The 17,467-nt window shown below is 39.1% G+C and overlaps 1 protein-coding gene and 1 long non-coding RNA gene across 6 annotated transcripts in view; one reads left to right on the top strand and one right to left on the bottom strand.

Moving 5' to 3' along the window:
* The window catches only part of RAP1GDS1 (Rap1 GTPase-GDP dissociation stimulator 1), a 103,535-nt gene that overhangs the window by 821 nt on the left and 85,247 nt on the right, over positions 1-17,467 (bottom strand). For all 5 annotated transcript variants that reach the window (XM_072862780.1, XM_072862782.1, XM_072862781.1 and 2 more), the window contains 8 exons: positions 15,240-15,365; positions 11,896-12,039; positions 11,494-11,625; positions 10,951-11,085; positions 9,240-9,365; positions 8,103-8,242; positions 4,988-5,114; positions 3,526-3,654 (listed from right to left, as the gene is read on the bottom strand). In XM_072862780.1, the coding sequence (XP_072718881.1) occupies positions 3,526-3,654; positions 4,988-5,114; positions 8,103-8,242; positions 9,240-9,365; positions 10,951-11,085; positions 11,494-11,625; positions 11,896-12,039; positions 15,240-15,365 (1,059 nt within the window). The remainder of the gene's footprint in view (positions 1-3,525; positions 3,655-4,987; positions 5,115-8,102; positions 8,243-9,239; positions 9,366-10,950; positions 11,086-11,493; positions 11,626-11,895; positions 12,040-15,239; positions 15,366-17,467) is intronic.
* Positions 634-3,185, top strand: LOC140652266 (uncharacterized). Its single transcript, XR_012042711.1, has 3 exons — positions 634-963; positions 2,726-2,941; positions 3,068-3,185. It is a non-coding gene; the product is annotated as an uncharacterized lncRNA (long non-coding RNA).

Below are 17,467 nucleotides of genomic sequence, written 5' to 3'. Positions count from 1 at the left end.
TTAATTGCTTTTGAGGATGGAGAGAACACTCTCCAGGGCCTGGGAGACTCCACAGATTTCAGGCAGAGATGAAGGATGAAGCTGCTGCATAGCAGTTCAGACAATCCACCTGGATTGCCTTCCAAAACAGATGCTTAGGAAGTAATTTTAGTGAAAATATTTTTCTGCTTTATTCCTTAAACTAGCCTGACCAAGTGAGCTTCCCTTGAAAGGTTCACTATGTTGTCGTTTGTCTGTATCAAATCAGCTCTGATTGTTTGTGGGGGGGTGTGAAGTGGGTGAGATGGTTTCTTTAATGGATGTGTCACCACTTGGCCACTGTTAGCTGTCCGTTCACAGTTCAGCTCTGAAGTTAATACAAATACAACACATGGCGCATTGCTCGAGGCTGTGCATATGTATACAGCACTCTAGGTTTTACTCAAAACTGTGAGACGCTGTTTTACAATTCTGATCCTGGATTGCACTGTACTTTGTTCCTTATTAATTAAGGAAAGGTTGGGAACAACCCATAAAACTGAGCAATTTTTTAAAAAAAAAGTTGAGTTTTCTCAAAGCCCTGTACTCTAGACATCTCACAGTTGAGATCCAAAGCAGTTGGTTTTGTTTCATGCCCTGTTCAGGCTGCTCTAGTGAACTCCTACTCAGTAACAAACACCTACATACATTTTTTTGCTTCCCAGGTGCTGCTGGGGGCCTAATCCCTGAGCTTCCCAGGAGAAATCCCAACCACCTGTTTGAGATTAGCTGTGCTGTGTGCTATGCACATTTCCTTTTTTTTTTTTTTAATAGCAAACTTTGACATTTGTTTCCCTTCCTACCTACTTTCTTGTTCACATGTTTTCAGTTTTCTTGCAGTTTAACCCCTACTGTGTAAGAGCTGGGAACTCTCACACTGCGGTGCACCTGGGAACCTGCGTATACAGAGCGGTGTCAGTGAAGCTGTTGGGGTGGTTATGTTGTGTAAGTGCTTCCTGCTCTCCTTCTCCTTCTGAGATATCATCGTGTTTAAGCAGGTGTTACTGAACTGAATTTCAGGAATTTACTGTGCTTTACAGTGGCTGAATACTTCTGCTTAACATCCAGATTCCTGTGAGCCTGGAGACCCTCACACACAGAAGTGACTGTGCTAGCTATGAATGCTCTGTTTTTGCTGATTCTTGGTTACATGTTTCCATTTTCCATTGTCCTCATTTTTCCCTCTTTCCATCCATTCACTCAGTTGCAAGAGCAACTTCCAGATGGCAAAAATCATATATAAATACGTATTTACTGCTTAACACACAGCTGTTGGCAATATCAAGTTAAATGTGATGCCAGATACAGTGTAACAAAGGATAGTAACAACAGCAGTCACTGGAGAATTAAACTTACCAATAATTAAACCAATGCAACCATGGTCTTTATGGAACTATACTGGAGTAAATTACTTTAAAATGGCTACGCAGGTCTGTTTACAGTAGAATACAGAAACAAGTAAATATAAATGCTCACTGTGTGGAGACAGTGGTGAAACTAAGTTAGAGGCAACAGAGCTGGGAGAGATGTATTTTAGTATTTTCATGTGTAAAGAGCAGACTTGGCTCTTTGATTCCCCCCCCCCCTTTAAGATAGTTAAAAAAAAAAAAGTTAAAAGTTAATACCAGGGTTGCTCAGTTGTTACTCTCGTGTACTCGCTAATTTTACACAGATCTGATCATTGGGAATCAGGGCTGAACACTAACTTTACAGCTGCGTATTGCAATCACGTGCTGTCTGTTCCCTGTGAGCCAGGGAGCAGGCTAAGACACCTCATGTCTAGGCAAAGCTTACAGTGCGGTGGCAGAGTGAACTCTGCCAGTTGGGTAACCCTTAAAAAACCCCCAAGACAAGACTGCTCCTTACTCTGGTTGAATAGAGAGACGGGTATTTGATTTTAAATAACTCTGTCAATCCTGCAGGTGACAAGACTCAGGGAAGGGAAAATGCTAGTGTCAGGCAGAATTTCTGAGGATTATTTTTTAGTTGGAAGCAGTGGGAATACACACAAGAAAATCACAGGGAACCTCTGCAGAAAGGCTTCTGCTCTAAAATAGTCGGATAATCCCAAGCACAAAATGGCTCAAGAAGGTTGTGAGTAACAACTAAATTACATGTCTTAACATTAAAGTGAATGCTTACTGGGAGCTGAGACTTGTTAGCAAATTTTGAGCACAATCTTTGTACATTGAGATGCATATACTACTCTAAAAACAAATATTTGCTCCTTTAAGATGGCAGTAATACAGCATTCACTCGCATGGATGTACAGGTCACCAGAGTTACACTTACAGTAGGCATGGCGAACTCTGTTTAAGGTGGGGGGAGGGGGGAGCAGCTTTGTTTACAGACAGACTTAGCTATGATAACTTTTAATCAATTCAGTTGAATTGCTGTAAACTCATCTCTGGAGAACCTTCAAATGTTTCACACTTGGCAAGTTGGGTGCAGACAAGGCTCTGAGTTTCCACCTTTCCGAACTTAATCCAGTTCTTTGTCATCTTAGTTGTCTGTGCATTTTGGAAACCTTTATGGAATGAAATTTGCTCTCCTTCCACAGAGTAAATATTTCTTAAAGAACTGAATGAAAGAAATGTAGCGACTTCTTGAAACCTCAGCTGGAAATCCAATTTCTCCACAATACCTTGCTCTTATTTTTTTATTTGTTTTTTATTTATTTTTTATTTATTTGTTTGCCCCCACACAGGTGGGAAGTTGCAGTATCAAACCATAGTCTGCTACACCATCGTCAAAACAGTCTGACCTTTAGCAGAGGGTCAGCTCAGAAAGATTAGACTTTGCAGTGTCCAGTACTGACATGTGTTAGAGCATGTCCTCCTCATCTTTCAAAGCAACCATGAACAGTAGTGCCTGCTGGGCTGAGCATGTGAGGGCTGCTGAGGGAAGGACTCTTCCTAGTGAGGTAAGTGTGAGGATCCCTCCTAAAGCAGGATTATAGCTTATGTGGTATACTAAGTACTCATTTGTGTGCACATGTGTCCTTGCAAATATTACCTGTATCTTTATTTGTTTCCTACTATTCTTGTAGGAATTTAAAACTACAAGTGAGGAGGCTCCTTGCAAAAATTTCCACTGAATTTTACTTGACTAAGTTGACCAATTAAAAAAAGCCATCACACATCTGTTATCGGGAACTTGCAGCTAAAGGGGAGAATACAGTTCTTGTTATCTGCATATTTGCAAAGTTTTAAATGCCTTTCATTTCTCTTCTGTCACTTGAAGTTTGAGCTAGCTGCATCCTGCCAAAGCCAGAGTCCAATTTCTGCAGTTAATATCCAAAACCGAGTTAACAGCCTCTTTCTTGACACTATAAATAAACACTATAAATAAAGTGTCATAGTAAATGGAACTGTTCTGTGTACATTCATTGTGAACAGAGAACCAGTCTCAGAGTGTGTTTGCACACATTCTATGTTCAGGCTAAAAGGGAGAACTAAGTTTAAATACATAAATCTCTTAGGAAAGCAGCCCCTGCTGAATACTCACCAGATCCTATAAGGGCACAGATCAGCACCATGGAGTTGTATTTTATTTCTGGAGCACTCCTGTCATCTGAGAGCAGTCTGTGTAGAATCTGAACAAGCTGAGCATTTTCAAGATCCTTTTCAGCAGTGACTGAAATACAAGTGAAAAATTTGTAAATCTGGAAGTGCATCTTTGATGCTTCCGTCTGTTAGCCATTTATTGAAACATGGATCTCTCACCATAGTGAAAGTGGTGCGTGGTACGTAACTCATTGGCATAAAACTGAAGCACGTATTAGATGGTATGATGATAGGAATCACAGCTCTTGCTATAAAAACATAAAATAGCCTAACTGCTTGAAAGGACAATCACAGAGTTTAATGATAAAATCCAGTCTTAAATGTGCAGTGAGCTGATGGAAAAGCCACGAGGGATTCTAGCGATTTAGGCCAACACCTGCAATATTTCAGCTTTCAAGTCTTCCATTGCCTGAATTTGCTTTTGGAAATTTTGTCTGAGTAAATACAGATGGTGTAATTCTTGATTCCATGGTAGAGGGAACTCGGGGGTCCATTGTAAAGGCTGTGAAAAACTTTTCAGATCAGAGTTTCCTCTGTATTTTTATAAGAAACATTATATACTGAATTCAGGCTTGAAGCCTCCAAAATGTCTGACGACCAGACAAAGAAGGGTTAGACAATTCATGTGATTAGGAACATTCTTCCTTTTAATTAAAACAATTCCCTGATGCCTTGGCAGCAATTTGGAAGTTGAACATAGCATTCCTCTAGTACACGATGGCAAGAGATGAAATCAAGAGCAAAAATATGTAATGTTGCTTGTTTAGTTTGTTACCTTAGTTAATAAGCAAGCAAATAGGATAAACAAAACCTCTGTTGGGCACTTACCTTTTTGTTTGGTAAGCTGAGGTACTACAAAGGCAGGTCAAGACATGTAATCATTTCTGCCTTCATATGGCAACTCTTGCACCTATTTCTGTGGAACTTAATAAAGATATTTTGGGTGCATCATCCACCCCTGTGTGTATTCTCTAGCTCTCACTAATTAGGTAAGTGAAAGCTTTACTTTGATAAGCCCTCTCAAAAGGGGATTCACCATTCCAGTGTAGGAATGTAGTCAGGTCATACAGTCTCTGCTCTAAAGTACAGTTTTCTTAACTGTTAGCCTTTTGGGTTTTACCCAAAATCTGAAAGTTATGTTCGAGGGCCTTTCTGGATCATGTGATCACCTACCAGAATGATGGGGCAGACACTATATTACCAGCAAACTCCAGTTTTCTGCATAACCTTACTGCCTGCCTACGTCTGCATGAACTGTCATGTATTTCCCTGCTACTGAAAGGCAGGTGGAAGGAGGAGCCTTTTCTACATTGCAAAAGAAACTCGCAAAACTCTCCCTCTACAACTTCTCTTGGCCACGGACTGGAAAGCAAACAGGCACAGTTAACCGCTGGGATACTCACCTAACTCTAAAGCTGCTATTAATGCCAGCGCAATGAGAGCTTCGTTTTGCATTATTACATGTTCACTGGTTGCCATGGTTACTAAATGCTTGATGCCACCACTCTGTACAATGGTCCTAATTACATCCTAAAATAAATAACATAGAAATGAAAAAATTCTGCATTGCATACAAACTGTATTAAATAACGAAATTGTCACGGATGCTATGTTATCTTTGGGTAAGGATACTCGTTGGCTTTATGCGCATATAGTCCCTTTATACATAAATGTACATACATGTGGGCCTCTAAATTATCTGCTGTTACTCTGCAATTATAAGATACAACCTGTTAAACCAAGCCAGTTAACCACATGATTAAGACACACGTAACTAACTCTTTTCCAGGTTATACTGTGTAACTCAAGTTCTCATGGTGTGCCATCAATCGCCCAACGAGTCCACTTTGCTACATTTGAGCTCAGCTGGTGTTCAAAGATGATTAGTTTTCCTTTCTTTACATTGTGATGTTCAGAGCATCTTATCAAAAGCACCCAACAAACCATATATTTGGGATAAGGAGACACAAGAATATAGTTTTAATAAAGTTACCAAATCCTTCATCTCTCTCCATTAATTTTCACAGTTTCTTCAAAATGTTCAGAGAGGTGAGATCACAAGTATTACACCTTACTATGTAACAGAAATGGCGTACTTGGAGTGAAAATGCTGACTGGGTTAAACTGCTTTAAGGCAGTTTAAAATGGCTTTAAAGCAGTTTAAAAATACACGCAGCTGGGATTCTGTTTTCAAGTCTAAAATTGGATCCAACTTACATATGTAACAAAGTATGAATAAAGACTTCTGGTGTCTGCAGGTCTTTGGTTACTTGTTAATTATCATTTAAAAAGTGAGTTTGCACCTAATGTTTTTCACCATTATATGACCCAAAAATACTTGTAAAATGTTTCCCTGAAAAATCAGGTAACTTGGCATGCTGAAGGGAAACTGTTCAAGGAAACGTGGTTTGGTTTTTATTATTTTTTATTTGTTCTGTGGGTGCACAAAGTTTTGAAATAGTAGTTACTTCTTGAAATACGAATCTGATTTATATTTTTAATTACTGTGTTGAATTTCCATTTAAAGCACACATCCCTTTCTAACTCCAGCCACAAGCCAAAACTCATTAACTGATACATGTATGTTCAAGTGCTTGCACAGGCTATGCAGTGACATTCTTTATGCAAGAAAACAGATGCAATATGATCATAATCCTTAAAAACTGAAATATTTTTAGATAATCATACTGAAGATGCTAGTGGCACAAGTCATAGCCTAATGACTTGAGAATTTAACATTTAAAACCTACTTTTTCTGAATGACATAATGTATGCAGGGATGTAAGTATTTTTATATTTTTCCTTACTTGCAATGATGTGTTTTATTATTTGTGATTTTTCTGGTGGAACTTCAAAGTAGTTTTCAGACTTCATGGAATAAGCTGGGAACTGCTAATTTCCATTTGAATTGGTGTGGAATTTTGGCTATATAAACCTTGCGAATCAATCAGCACCTTTGACATTAAAATGTTTTATTTTGTAGGTGCATATCACCCTCTAAAAGGCAGTACTAAATAGACAGAAGAGATGACAGCAGTCAGGTTTGGTGCTAGTGTGGCTTAACTCACAAGTACTTACTCCACTTTTTTTAGAATGAGACATAAGTTTTCTAAACTACTGTCACCTTTGTAAATATTACCCCAAATCCTTTAAAATTAAAAACTGAATTCAAATCTAATGTGCTGTAAAGAACCATACAGTTGTACTCATATTCAAACCTAGAGGGCAGTAAAAGCATTAAAAAACCCCCACCCTCTCAGCTCTGTTTTCCTCTTCCAGTCAAGTTTCCTCTATGAGTACATAAACCACACAAAAGTTCATCTGTGATAATTCTGTTAACTTCTGTATTAATATCTATTTGATGCCATCAAAAATGTCTCTATACTTAGGATTGAATTCTGTTCCCCTGTAGAGTACTGATAAAAACTCGCATCTGTGGTGGCGTATGGCATCTACGCATGCATCTTGTGGACTGTGTGGGGAGGGTGTAGAAAAAATGAGAACTCAGAAAAAATGAAACCTGATCAGTTTTAGTGGCTGAAAATAAAATGGAGAATGAGCATTAGAAAGAGACAGTAATATTAGAAATCAGCAAAGATTTAAATCTCTGTAAGTCCTGTTGGTTTGTTTCTGGAGTGGCTCAGTACAGATCAGGTCCACAGTTACGTTCTTCACTTTGCAAATGCCATGCATGAATGAAGAGGTCACTGTTAAAGTCTGAGTTGTCCAAATCACACTTGCTATTTAAGCTCACTCATGCAGCCTGTGTTCATATCAGTGAACACACGAAATTAAGTGACGTCTGAGCCTGAAATAGCTTGTTTCCAGAGGAGATGCTTTTGTCCCTTCTAAGGCTACGTTTTGCCTAATACTCTCCTGAGCAAGGACTGTAGACTTGGACTGCTTATGTAAAGGTATTTGGTTGATGCGAAGGTGATGGGAGGGACAGAACTAATCTGTCCCACAGTTTCTCTTAATGTCATACCTTTTGCCATGTACAAGCAAGCTTCTGTTAGAATTTGGAATAAACGAGCATTTCTAATGATCTGTTAGAATCTTAAAACTCTGAAATACGCTATACGAAGAGTAGGGAGACAGACTATTTCTGGATCTCAAATTTATATAAATATATAGCAAGATCATAACAATTGAGTGCAATGATTCTTCATAGGTAGCATCATTAAAATGTAGAAAATATGGCATGCTGAACTTCTACAGGATACAATACAAATAAAAATGAGTCGAGGCTTAGCCATGTGAATCCTAACGGTGTTCCTTCAACTGGCCTGCCACTCTGAAATTGTTTTGCTTTAATTTTTTTTTAACTACTTAGTTCCAGTGAGCATTTAAACCTGTCGCTTGTGTCTGACTAGCAGGTCCCAGAGGCAGAGGAGGTGTAACATGTGAATTAAGCAACCTGGCTCTCCAGAAGGATTACATACTGGAGGCCTCGGCTACCACTACCAAGTGCAGTTACTCTTAGTTCTTACAAGCTGACCTTTTTCACCACTAACTTACTTTTGATTTGCTGTGTCGTATAAGTGCAGAAAGTAGTCTGTTGGACTCTCCCATCACACCTGCATGATCCTTGGCTTCACACCACTCCACCAATCGTTCCACCAGTTTTACATTTTTGCCCAGCTGTTCAGCTGCTTCTGCTACATGATGCGGGAGCCAACAACACAACAAAAAAGTTGTCACTTTTTTAAGCAAGTGCTAGAAAAATAAGCTGACGGTTACTAACTAGAAAGGAGTTTGTTAAGTAGAACTTCTCTAGCTCACACTAACAGTGGGAAAAGTCTAGGTTGCATGGAAGCAAGTAAAGCCAGTCAAAATGGAAACAAAATACAGAAAAACATTCATAATCCAGTTTTTGAAAACAACTTATCAGCCCAGTTAATGAGGCTTGTGCATCGATTAACAATAGGGAAAATACAGGTGATGTCACATTCCCAGGTGAGCTAGCTCAAAAATTCAAAAGCAGAAGGGACCACTGCCAGAAGGGGAGCACTGTTGTCAGTTAGATTAGGTTTTATAGACTGTAAGTCACATAGGTTTCTTCAATGAATTTCTATTTGATATCTAATAGCTTTGCTAGAACTTGAATGGATCTTTTGAAAAAATCTGCAGGCCTGGGTCAAAAATAAATACTTGGCTAATTTATCTCATTAACTACTTTTGGTTTTTAGCAGACTTCTGATTTTACAAATCCTCATCCTGGAACAAGCTGTTAAACTAAAAGGTGCTTGTTCATTTTGAAATGGCAGTTTATCAATTAACAAGTGCATTAGTCTGTTCCAAGGAGCTAGGTACAGCCAGGAAATGCAGTAAGTGAACAGCAAAACAGGATTGGTAGCTTAAAACACTCACGCCTCATTACATACTTGTAATGTGACAGTGTAGGAGAGTTCTGAAGTACAAAAGTAAATAAGCATTTGACACCTATTCTGAGGGTCCCTGGTAGTCAATTTAGGAGTTCTGGGAAAAAAAAATCAACCCACATTCCTCTCCCTTTGCATATATATTAGATTTATTCCAAGACTTCAGGAATAAAATTTGTAAAAACCCTCTGCTTTCCTCTTGTAAGAATCTTGGCAGCATATCACAGACCAAACCAAAGAGAATCACTTAACATAGAGAACAGTTTATTTTTACCTTGTGCATCTATTAACATTCTTAATGTTCCCAGCAGCTTGAATTGAACAGGGGGCATCTCCGATCTGAGAAATTTCAATACAGCTTCTGCAACACCAGCTGATAGCATCTTAGCCTTATTTACGACTGCATGAATAAAGAACAGGAATGATCTCAAGAACATTTCTGGAAGATGCAGTTTATTTCTAAGATGGTCTTGAAGCAAATTTTCAGACATAGTTTGAAAAATAGCTTGTGAACACAGACTTCAGGAACCTGAGTGTGCGCTGACAATACTGCATTCTGGAAAAATGTCATGGTTGCGAAGACACAGGTGTGAAATTAAGTGCTTTTTCCTAGCATGCACGTCTAATTTCCAGTGTTCAGCCTGAGCATAAACTGAAGGCTAGACTTTTCCCCCTTGGTCTAGGAAAGGCGTCTTCCACAAAATGCATGAAGCAGAAGCCCAGACTAGTACTTGCACTCCAAACTATGAGGAAACTCCTCTGATTCCCAACATCACTCTTCTGGCTCACATAGGCAAAGGAGCTAAAGCATCCAATTAGCAGAAGAACCCCTTACCCAGTTCCAATACTTTATATAAACAACACTGTGGCCTGACATGTCTGGAGCCTGTAGTCCTTGTAGCGCCCCTCCAAACTCTCATCCCCTCCACTAGTCTAAGTTCTCTGCCTTCATGGAGCTCTCTGAAATATATGTAAGGTGCAAACTTGGTCCAATATTGTACTTAGAAAAAAGTACTTATTTCACATTCAAAGTAGTGTTTAACAAGCAGTTCATCACCGAGGCCAGTTATTAGTTGCTCATTTTTCTATAACAATGTACATTAAATCTTATGTAGGTCTCTGGCAGACATCCTTGAGCGTAGGCTACAGGGAAGCTTGCTGACTGATGGAAGTTAATAGAATTACTCACCTGAGAAAGGTAAGCAAATGGAGTACCATTAAAGCTGTATGGGTTTAGTTATGTATGCACGATCATTTTTAGAAAGTGATTGTTTGTCAAAACTGAAAATAGTAAAATAAGGTTAAATGGATGAAAGACTTATTTTTGGCTTGGTACAAGAAAGCACACTCAAGTATTACAGCCTTGCTTTATTTTTATGTGCATGTGCTCTGCCTTTTGTGCTTGGGCAATCAAAACTCATGTAAATTAGGTTATTAAAAATGACAAAATTAGCATTCAGTTCATTGCCTACAAACAGTAGCTAATTGCAATAGGCTGGCTATTCTAACAGTCTACCTCCAGCTCCAATTTGTGAATTGTCAAAGCCTGAGGAAGTTACAGTAAGATGCAGTGTTTCAACAAAGTGGGTACTGCTCTCTGGTAGGGACCCTCAGCTGTGAAAGAGATCCCAAACGAAACAAACAAACAAAAGAAATGCAGTGCTCTGGACAGAAAGGATTGAGAAATCATATCCGAGGCCACCGCAGCTCCCTGCCTATTACAGAGGTGCCCTTTCCTTAGTGGGGGATGATACTGTGGGATCAAAGTGGCAAAGGATGGTCAATAGGCCTGTGATGTACTTAATACTGCTGGTCACAACTGCTGTGCAAAAGACATAAAAGCAATGATGGGCCTGAATGAAAAGCAGCAGCCTGACCTGCCTCTAGGGCTGTCAGTCAGTTCTCCCACCCTCATCCCCTGGGGGTGTGCAGGGGGAGAACAGAAGTTCACCTTTAGGTAATTAGCAATGCAAAGTGAGGCTTACCAGGAATAGCCAGGTTTCTGAGAGCACTCAGTGCAGCGTGCTGCACAGTTACATTTCCATCCTCCACATGTCTGTCTAGCAGATCCATCAGCTTTTGAACTATGCCATTATCCACCATATGGATGCAGTTTCCGTCTGTGTGAGATGAGACAAGTCACTTGTGAATGGAAGATTATTACTAAGATTTTTATAAGAGCTTTTTAAGAATAGAAGGGTTATTTCCTTGCTCCTTTCTAGATTTTATTGTTGAGAATTTGACCACCATCATCAATGGGAATTGCAGTGCTCATGACAAATTTAGAAGTGTGATATAAGAAACACTGAAGAAGGCAGAAATCCCCTATACCACTCTACAAATGTGAAACAGTATTTTTGAAGTAGGCTTAATGCTTTTCAGGATTGTAAAGTATAAAACTACTGATGTTGCTGTATAGCTCAATACCAGCTTTACCATGACACGCAGTTTTTGTCTGTAGCTGTATGGACAGAGCATGATAGAAGGGCACAGATAAATTAACATAAGCTATTATGGCATATTCTTACCATTTCTGGCAAAATTTGCAATAGCCAATGCTCCTGCAAGCTGTAGCTGATGGCTATTGGAAGGAATCCATGAAAGTACTCTTTGGAACACACTGCCTTTTCCTCCTTCAAATAACTTTTGCATGGATTCATCTAGGGTAAAAAGCATAGACAGTCAGCAAGCCAGAGAAGTGTTTGTTAGGGAAAATTCTCTTTATATCTGTGAAGCTCTGCTGGCTTCACTACAATTAATCCAGTCCTGCAATGGGATGAGAGACAAAATCTGACCCATTAAATGTTAACTGGCAGGTAGCAGGTCCTCGAGGTTATTTAGAAAATTAATAAACAGTAAAATTCAGCAGCCAAGTGACATTACAGATATCTGCTGCTGCTTTGCAGAAAGTAGTGACACACTGTACTTACCTCCAAGCAATAATAAAACCATAAGATCAGAAGCTGTTTTAAGCTCTGCAATATCATCCTCTTTGTCACTGTCCACGGTCTTCTGGACGATCTCAAGTAAGCACTCCACCAAGCCTGCTTCAACCAGCTGCAGTTTAATGACATCTGAATAATAGCACGGATAATAGGAGTCAGGATCATGTCTTTAAATACATGTATTGTACATACATGCAGGACAGACTGTGAAAAGAAGTAGTGATGTCAATGGTTTCACTGACAGCTTGTGTAGATAAAACTGCAATTTTTAAATTTTAAATTCTCAGGGCCAACTTCTGTTATTCCAGGTGCTACCAGGTGCTTTCCTGGCTCTGGACTGCCTTTAGAGCACAACTATATGCTGAAGCTGTGTGGAGCTGCTCTTCACTTCTCAAAAATGAGGATATTTCTCTAGAGCAAACTTGTGGCATCTCAGTTATCACGAAGCAGACTCATAAGGACTGTGCCGTGTTTGGGCTTTCCAAAGACTTTCAACTGTGTTGCAGAACAAACTTAGGGTTTCTTCTTCTGTTTCATGTACGGAAGAGCTACTGACTTCACTGAGACATGCAAGTATAAAATATAGAATTTTTGGATCAAATCTCAGAGCAAGTAATCACCGAAACTGATAAGGCAAACTCATTTCTTAGTTGTTATTGGCAACAAGGCTCAACAGAGAAGGTGATAAACATGTTTTTCAGGTGGTGAAATAGGACTTGGGAGCAATATTTTTTCTGTTGTATCTACAACACAATCTTTAACAGGTTTTTCCCTGTGAACTTGGAGCTGGGAATCTCCTTCACATGACGAAACCCCCTTTCTGTTAAGTGGGTGTCCTGGTTTCAGCTGAGATAGAGTTAATTTTCTTTATAGTGGCTGGTATGGGGCTATGTTTTGGATTTGTGCTGAAAACAGGGTTGATAATACAGAGATGTTTTAGTTGTTGCTGCACTGGTCAAGGACTTTTCAGCTTCCCATGCTCTGCCAGGTGCACAAGAAGCTGGGAGGGGACACAGCCAGGATAGTTGATCCAAACTGGCCAAAGGGCTATTCCATACCACATGGCGTCATGCTCAGTATATAAAGCTGGGGAAGAAGAAGGAAGGGGGGGACATTTGGAGTGATGGCGTTTGTCTTCCCAAGTAACCATTACGTGTGATGGACCTCTGCTTTCCTGGAGATGGCTGAACACCTGCCTGCCCATGGGAAGTAGTGAAGGAATTCCTTGCTTTGCTTTGCTTGCGTGCGCGGCTTTTGCTTTCCCTATTAAACTGTCTTTATCTCAACCCTCGAGTTTTCTTACTTTTGCTCTTCCGATTCTCTCCCCCATCCCACCAGGGGGAAGTGAGCGAGCGGCTGCGTGGTGCTTAGTTGCCGGCTGGGGCTAAACCACGACAGTGGGAATGGCAGGTCATCTGATGCTGGGTTATGTCTTTTCGTTATGTGAAAGTGATTCTGGTAGTTTTTGCGTGCTGATTTTAGAAAGCACAGTCACAAACCTCTGCAGAAATGTGCAAACAAATGGATTTCTCTTAGCTTTCTGCATGAAATGGTGTTTTAACAACAACGAGTTTAACCCAAGTTAAAATATTTTTAAAGGCCAAAGCTTTGGAAATATTTTTTTCATATAGTTTACAAGTGACAGTTGGGTGAGGAGAAGTGTTCTACCTCTGGTGAAGGATGTGACTGACTCTCAGTTTCCTGTTGTCACTAGGCTTTTTGCCTGAGTGAAATTCATTGTTCCTCTAAGAGCAGCTGACTTTCTCATGAACTTTGTTAGGGAATGCAAAATATCCAGTTGGGATTTCTTTAAATAGGTACTTTTGCACTGAGGTTCTTTAAAAAATAGAGTGTTCCCTCAGTTACAGAATACCAGGTTGCAGGTGTGCTGTGATTTGAAATATAAATTGCTACATCGGTGTCCTTAAGAAGAAAACAAAACAAAACCTCAAAAAAACCCAACCACCAAAATCCAGACTCTGCAAATACTTCATTTAGATGTTTTTACCTGCTGACCTATTGCTATTTATCTACAATCAAAAGCACCTAAACAGTACCAGCACAGTGAACTCATTTAAGTATGCCTTTAATCCACAGTGGAAGAGTTCAGCTGAGTACCTCATAACATGCAAGCACCTGAGTTATGTTCAGCAGCAGTAAACTTATCAAATTTTATTGTGACTATAAAACATAGTCTAAGAAAAATTAAGCATTTGAACTGAAATATGTCAAACTTGCAAAAGGTTGGACCCAATTCTGTGTCAGTCTCCAAGGACGGAACTATCTTACAGCAACTTGTTAGTTATTATGTAATAAATGAATATATTTTGGCAAAATGTGCATTTTTAGAACTGAAAAAAGGAATCCTCTTTTTACATACCACTTAAAAGACAAAATAACTTTTTAAATTGAAGTAAAAATTTGTCTCGATTTATACTATGTAAAACAGACACAGAGTGTGTGTGTACAACAGAGTAGGATAAAACCTAAATCTTTAGAGTTTACAATTCTATCTAATAATTTATTCCATTCAAACAAGCTTTAATGCTGAGGTGATTAAAACAAGGTTATAGAGCCATCAAATACTGTGATGTCTTCCATACTCAGAACTGCTTCCCACTTCAGTCCAGCTCCACCTGTTAATTCATTTCTTCATTTCCCTTACAGGCAGATGGTAGATCATACAAACCACCCAGAACTCATTTGGGAGGAACATCCCGGAGGGGTGATTGGGCACACATCACTGCTCGCTCTGGCTTGAGCAGTGAATGAAACTCAAGTCACCTGGGGCTACCATAATATAGGCCAACAAACTCCCAAATTAAATGTATGTGATCTCTCAATGAACAGTAGGGGGAGAGCGTCCAGCTCTTAGCTCTGCAATTAACAAGCCCCTTGCAAAAATACATCCATAGGAAATGGAACTGCCAGTGGTTCTGCGATCCCAGGAAATGACATAATGACTGATGTCCTGGTGATGTAATGGACTATGAACACTTGAGCCAGCATTTTGCAGACAAATGTTGTAAAGCCCTCTAAAAAGCAGCTTTTGATATTCCCACTGCAGGGAAATAAAATATAACATAGTCATATACAGAGTGAATCAGAGATGCAATTAGCATCAACAATTTCTTGGCTCCTGTCATATGCTCAGACAATTAAGACCTATTCACTTCATATGAAACTGTCATCACAAGGATCAACCATGGCGGCTTCCGAACGAGGCACCCAGTTGCTCTGCATTTAGTGCCTGCAAAAGACACTGGTATACCAAAATACATATAAGGGAATGAATAAAAATAGTGTAAGAAAAAACCCCAAATTCTCACCATTTTCTGCCAGGGGAGCCAAAACTTCAAAAATCATCTCTTTTTTATCATGCTCTATTTGCTTCTTGAACAGTTTCACAAGCTCTTCAGCAATGTTTGTGTAGGCAAACTGCTCTTTACTTGACTCTGTGAAGCAAAAGGGAAAATTCAGTATCAAGTAAACAAACCACATCAAAAGGTAGGACTATTTTTTTTCTCTTTATTACCAGGTTTATTCAGTAAGATGACGAATAGTGCTTTTCACAGACAAGAACAATAGACTCATGCTTGTCACTAAATGAAAAGAAAAATGTCTAACACTTTAAGATAAATGTACTGACCTGAATTAATGATGATTAAGGCTGTTAAAAATATATAAATATATGATCAAGGCTGTTGGGGCTGTTTCTGCCCAACACAATGTAAAAGTAGCTATAGAAACAGTAACATTACAAAAATATATATTAAGTCTTTGATTCCCCTCAGCTTAACAGGAAGACCAACAGATTATATACTCCATTTTCTATGGGAGAGATGAAGAGTTGCACTGAATGCTTTAATATTTACATGGTTTCATGATGGTGACGTTTCCTTTGAAATCTGCTCATGACTGTTGCAGGGCCATTTCATACTGCACAGATAGCATAAAGCAGCTTTACAGACGGGCTAGCTTGCTACCAGGAGGTTAGCCAGCAGATAACGGTTCTTCAAATGTAGATTCAACAAAAGCATCTCTTACTCCATTGCCTGCATCTTATTCCTCCTCACTGGCAGTATTACAGGGGATGCAGGTGGTAGGGCTGGTGTTCTGCATTCTCCAGTTGCCACCTCCTGAGGGCCATCTGTAGTTAGGAAACCTTCCAGCACCTTTGCTACTGCTCTAATGGATGGTTAGGGATTATTTTAATGTAGAATTGACCCCAAGGACTGGGAAAAAGCATGAACTGCAGCCTTAGACCCTTTCGTGCACATCCTGTTATTGTTTTCTCTCAATATGCACCAACTGCATAGCATATTCTAAGTGGATTTTTGACCTTTCTAGTATTTTTAAAAGCAGAACCATCACTCTCTTTATTGGGTTTTTGCCCTGCTTTGACACAGAATAAGAGTTTCATATAATGCTTCTCAAGGGATCTGTGGAATGCAGTTGTCTCTTAAGTGATGAAAAATGACAACCTGACAATAAAATTCCCTGAAGTTACAAGCCAAAAATAAAATATTACAGTTACAATGTGATTGACTAAGCTATTGCTTAAGGGAGATTAAAGTATTACAAGCTAAATTAATTTTGTGCCAATCTTAAAGAACGAGCGTCTTTTCAGCATATGGGAACAGGAAGGGAAGCAGCTGCTGTTAAGCTTCTTTCCCATGGTTCTTATTACTCAAATGGACAAAGCTGGATCTTTCCAAAGACGGAAAGGAAATCTAGTTCTTGGTGAAGATACCATTTATTATATTTAATATCCTTATGGTTTTAGTTGCATTTTAGCACTAGAATTTCCAGTATACGACTCGTATTATACTTTCTGCTGTGGAGACACAATACATAGCGCCTATCTTGAAGATCTCTGATCTATTCATTTCTTTAGTGCTGTTTTGATGGCTCTTTCTGTTGTTGTTTTGTTAAGTAAAGTAGACTTGTCTGCTATAAGCAAAGGTATTATGCATGTAATCAGACTACACTAGGTAACGTGATATTCTCTCTGGCCTTGAAATCTATGAACTTAGGACAGTTGTGAATAACTTCAGGCCACCAAATAGTACAAACTCATAGATATATTTTTCATACTTTGAACTGCTGAATCTTCTTAGAAATACAGGTTATCATAACTGCTATATTATTGTACTCCAGTGCAAAAAAACTCATAAGACTAAAATTTCACTGAATAGGTTAGCAAAAGAACAGCAGCAATGTAAACTACAAGTGATAATAAAACGCAGGCCCTTAGTTTACACCCTGTTGGTTTACACTTTGTGGAATTCCAATGAAAACTAATCCACTTGCAAAGACATTGGATCAAAGCAGGACCACAAACTTCAATTTAAATGAAGCTGTAACTAAACTTGCTAAAAATAACATCTACAGCTTAGTAGTATTCATTATTTAAACAGGCAAGTATTTAGTCTAGAACATGTTAAAAGTCTACACCTAAAAGAATATTGTATAGGGAGATTTATGAACTGTGCCTGCCTCAGTTTTATTCAGTGATTTCCATGAGCCAAATTTAATCCCAATATAACTTTGTGGA

The sequence above is a fragment of the Ciconia boyciana genome, chromosome 5, assembly GCF_034638445.1.
Source record: "Ciconia boyciana chromosome 5, ASM3463844v1, whole genome shotgun sequence".
NCBI lineage: Eukaryota > Metazoa > Chordata > Aves > Ciconiiformes > Ciconiidae > Ciconia > Ciconia boyciana.
This window is presented reverse-complemented; position numbering and strand designations above follow the sequence as displayed.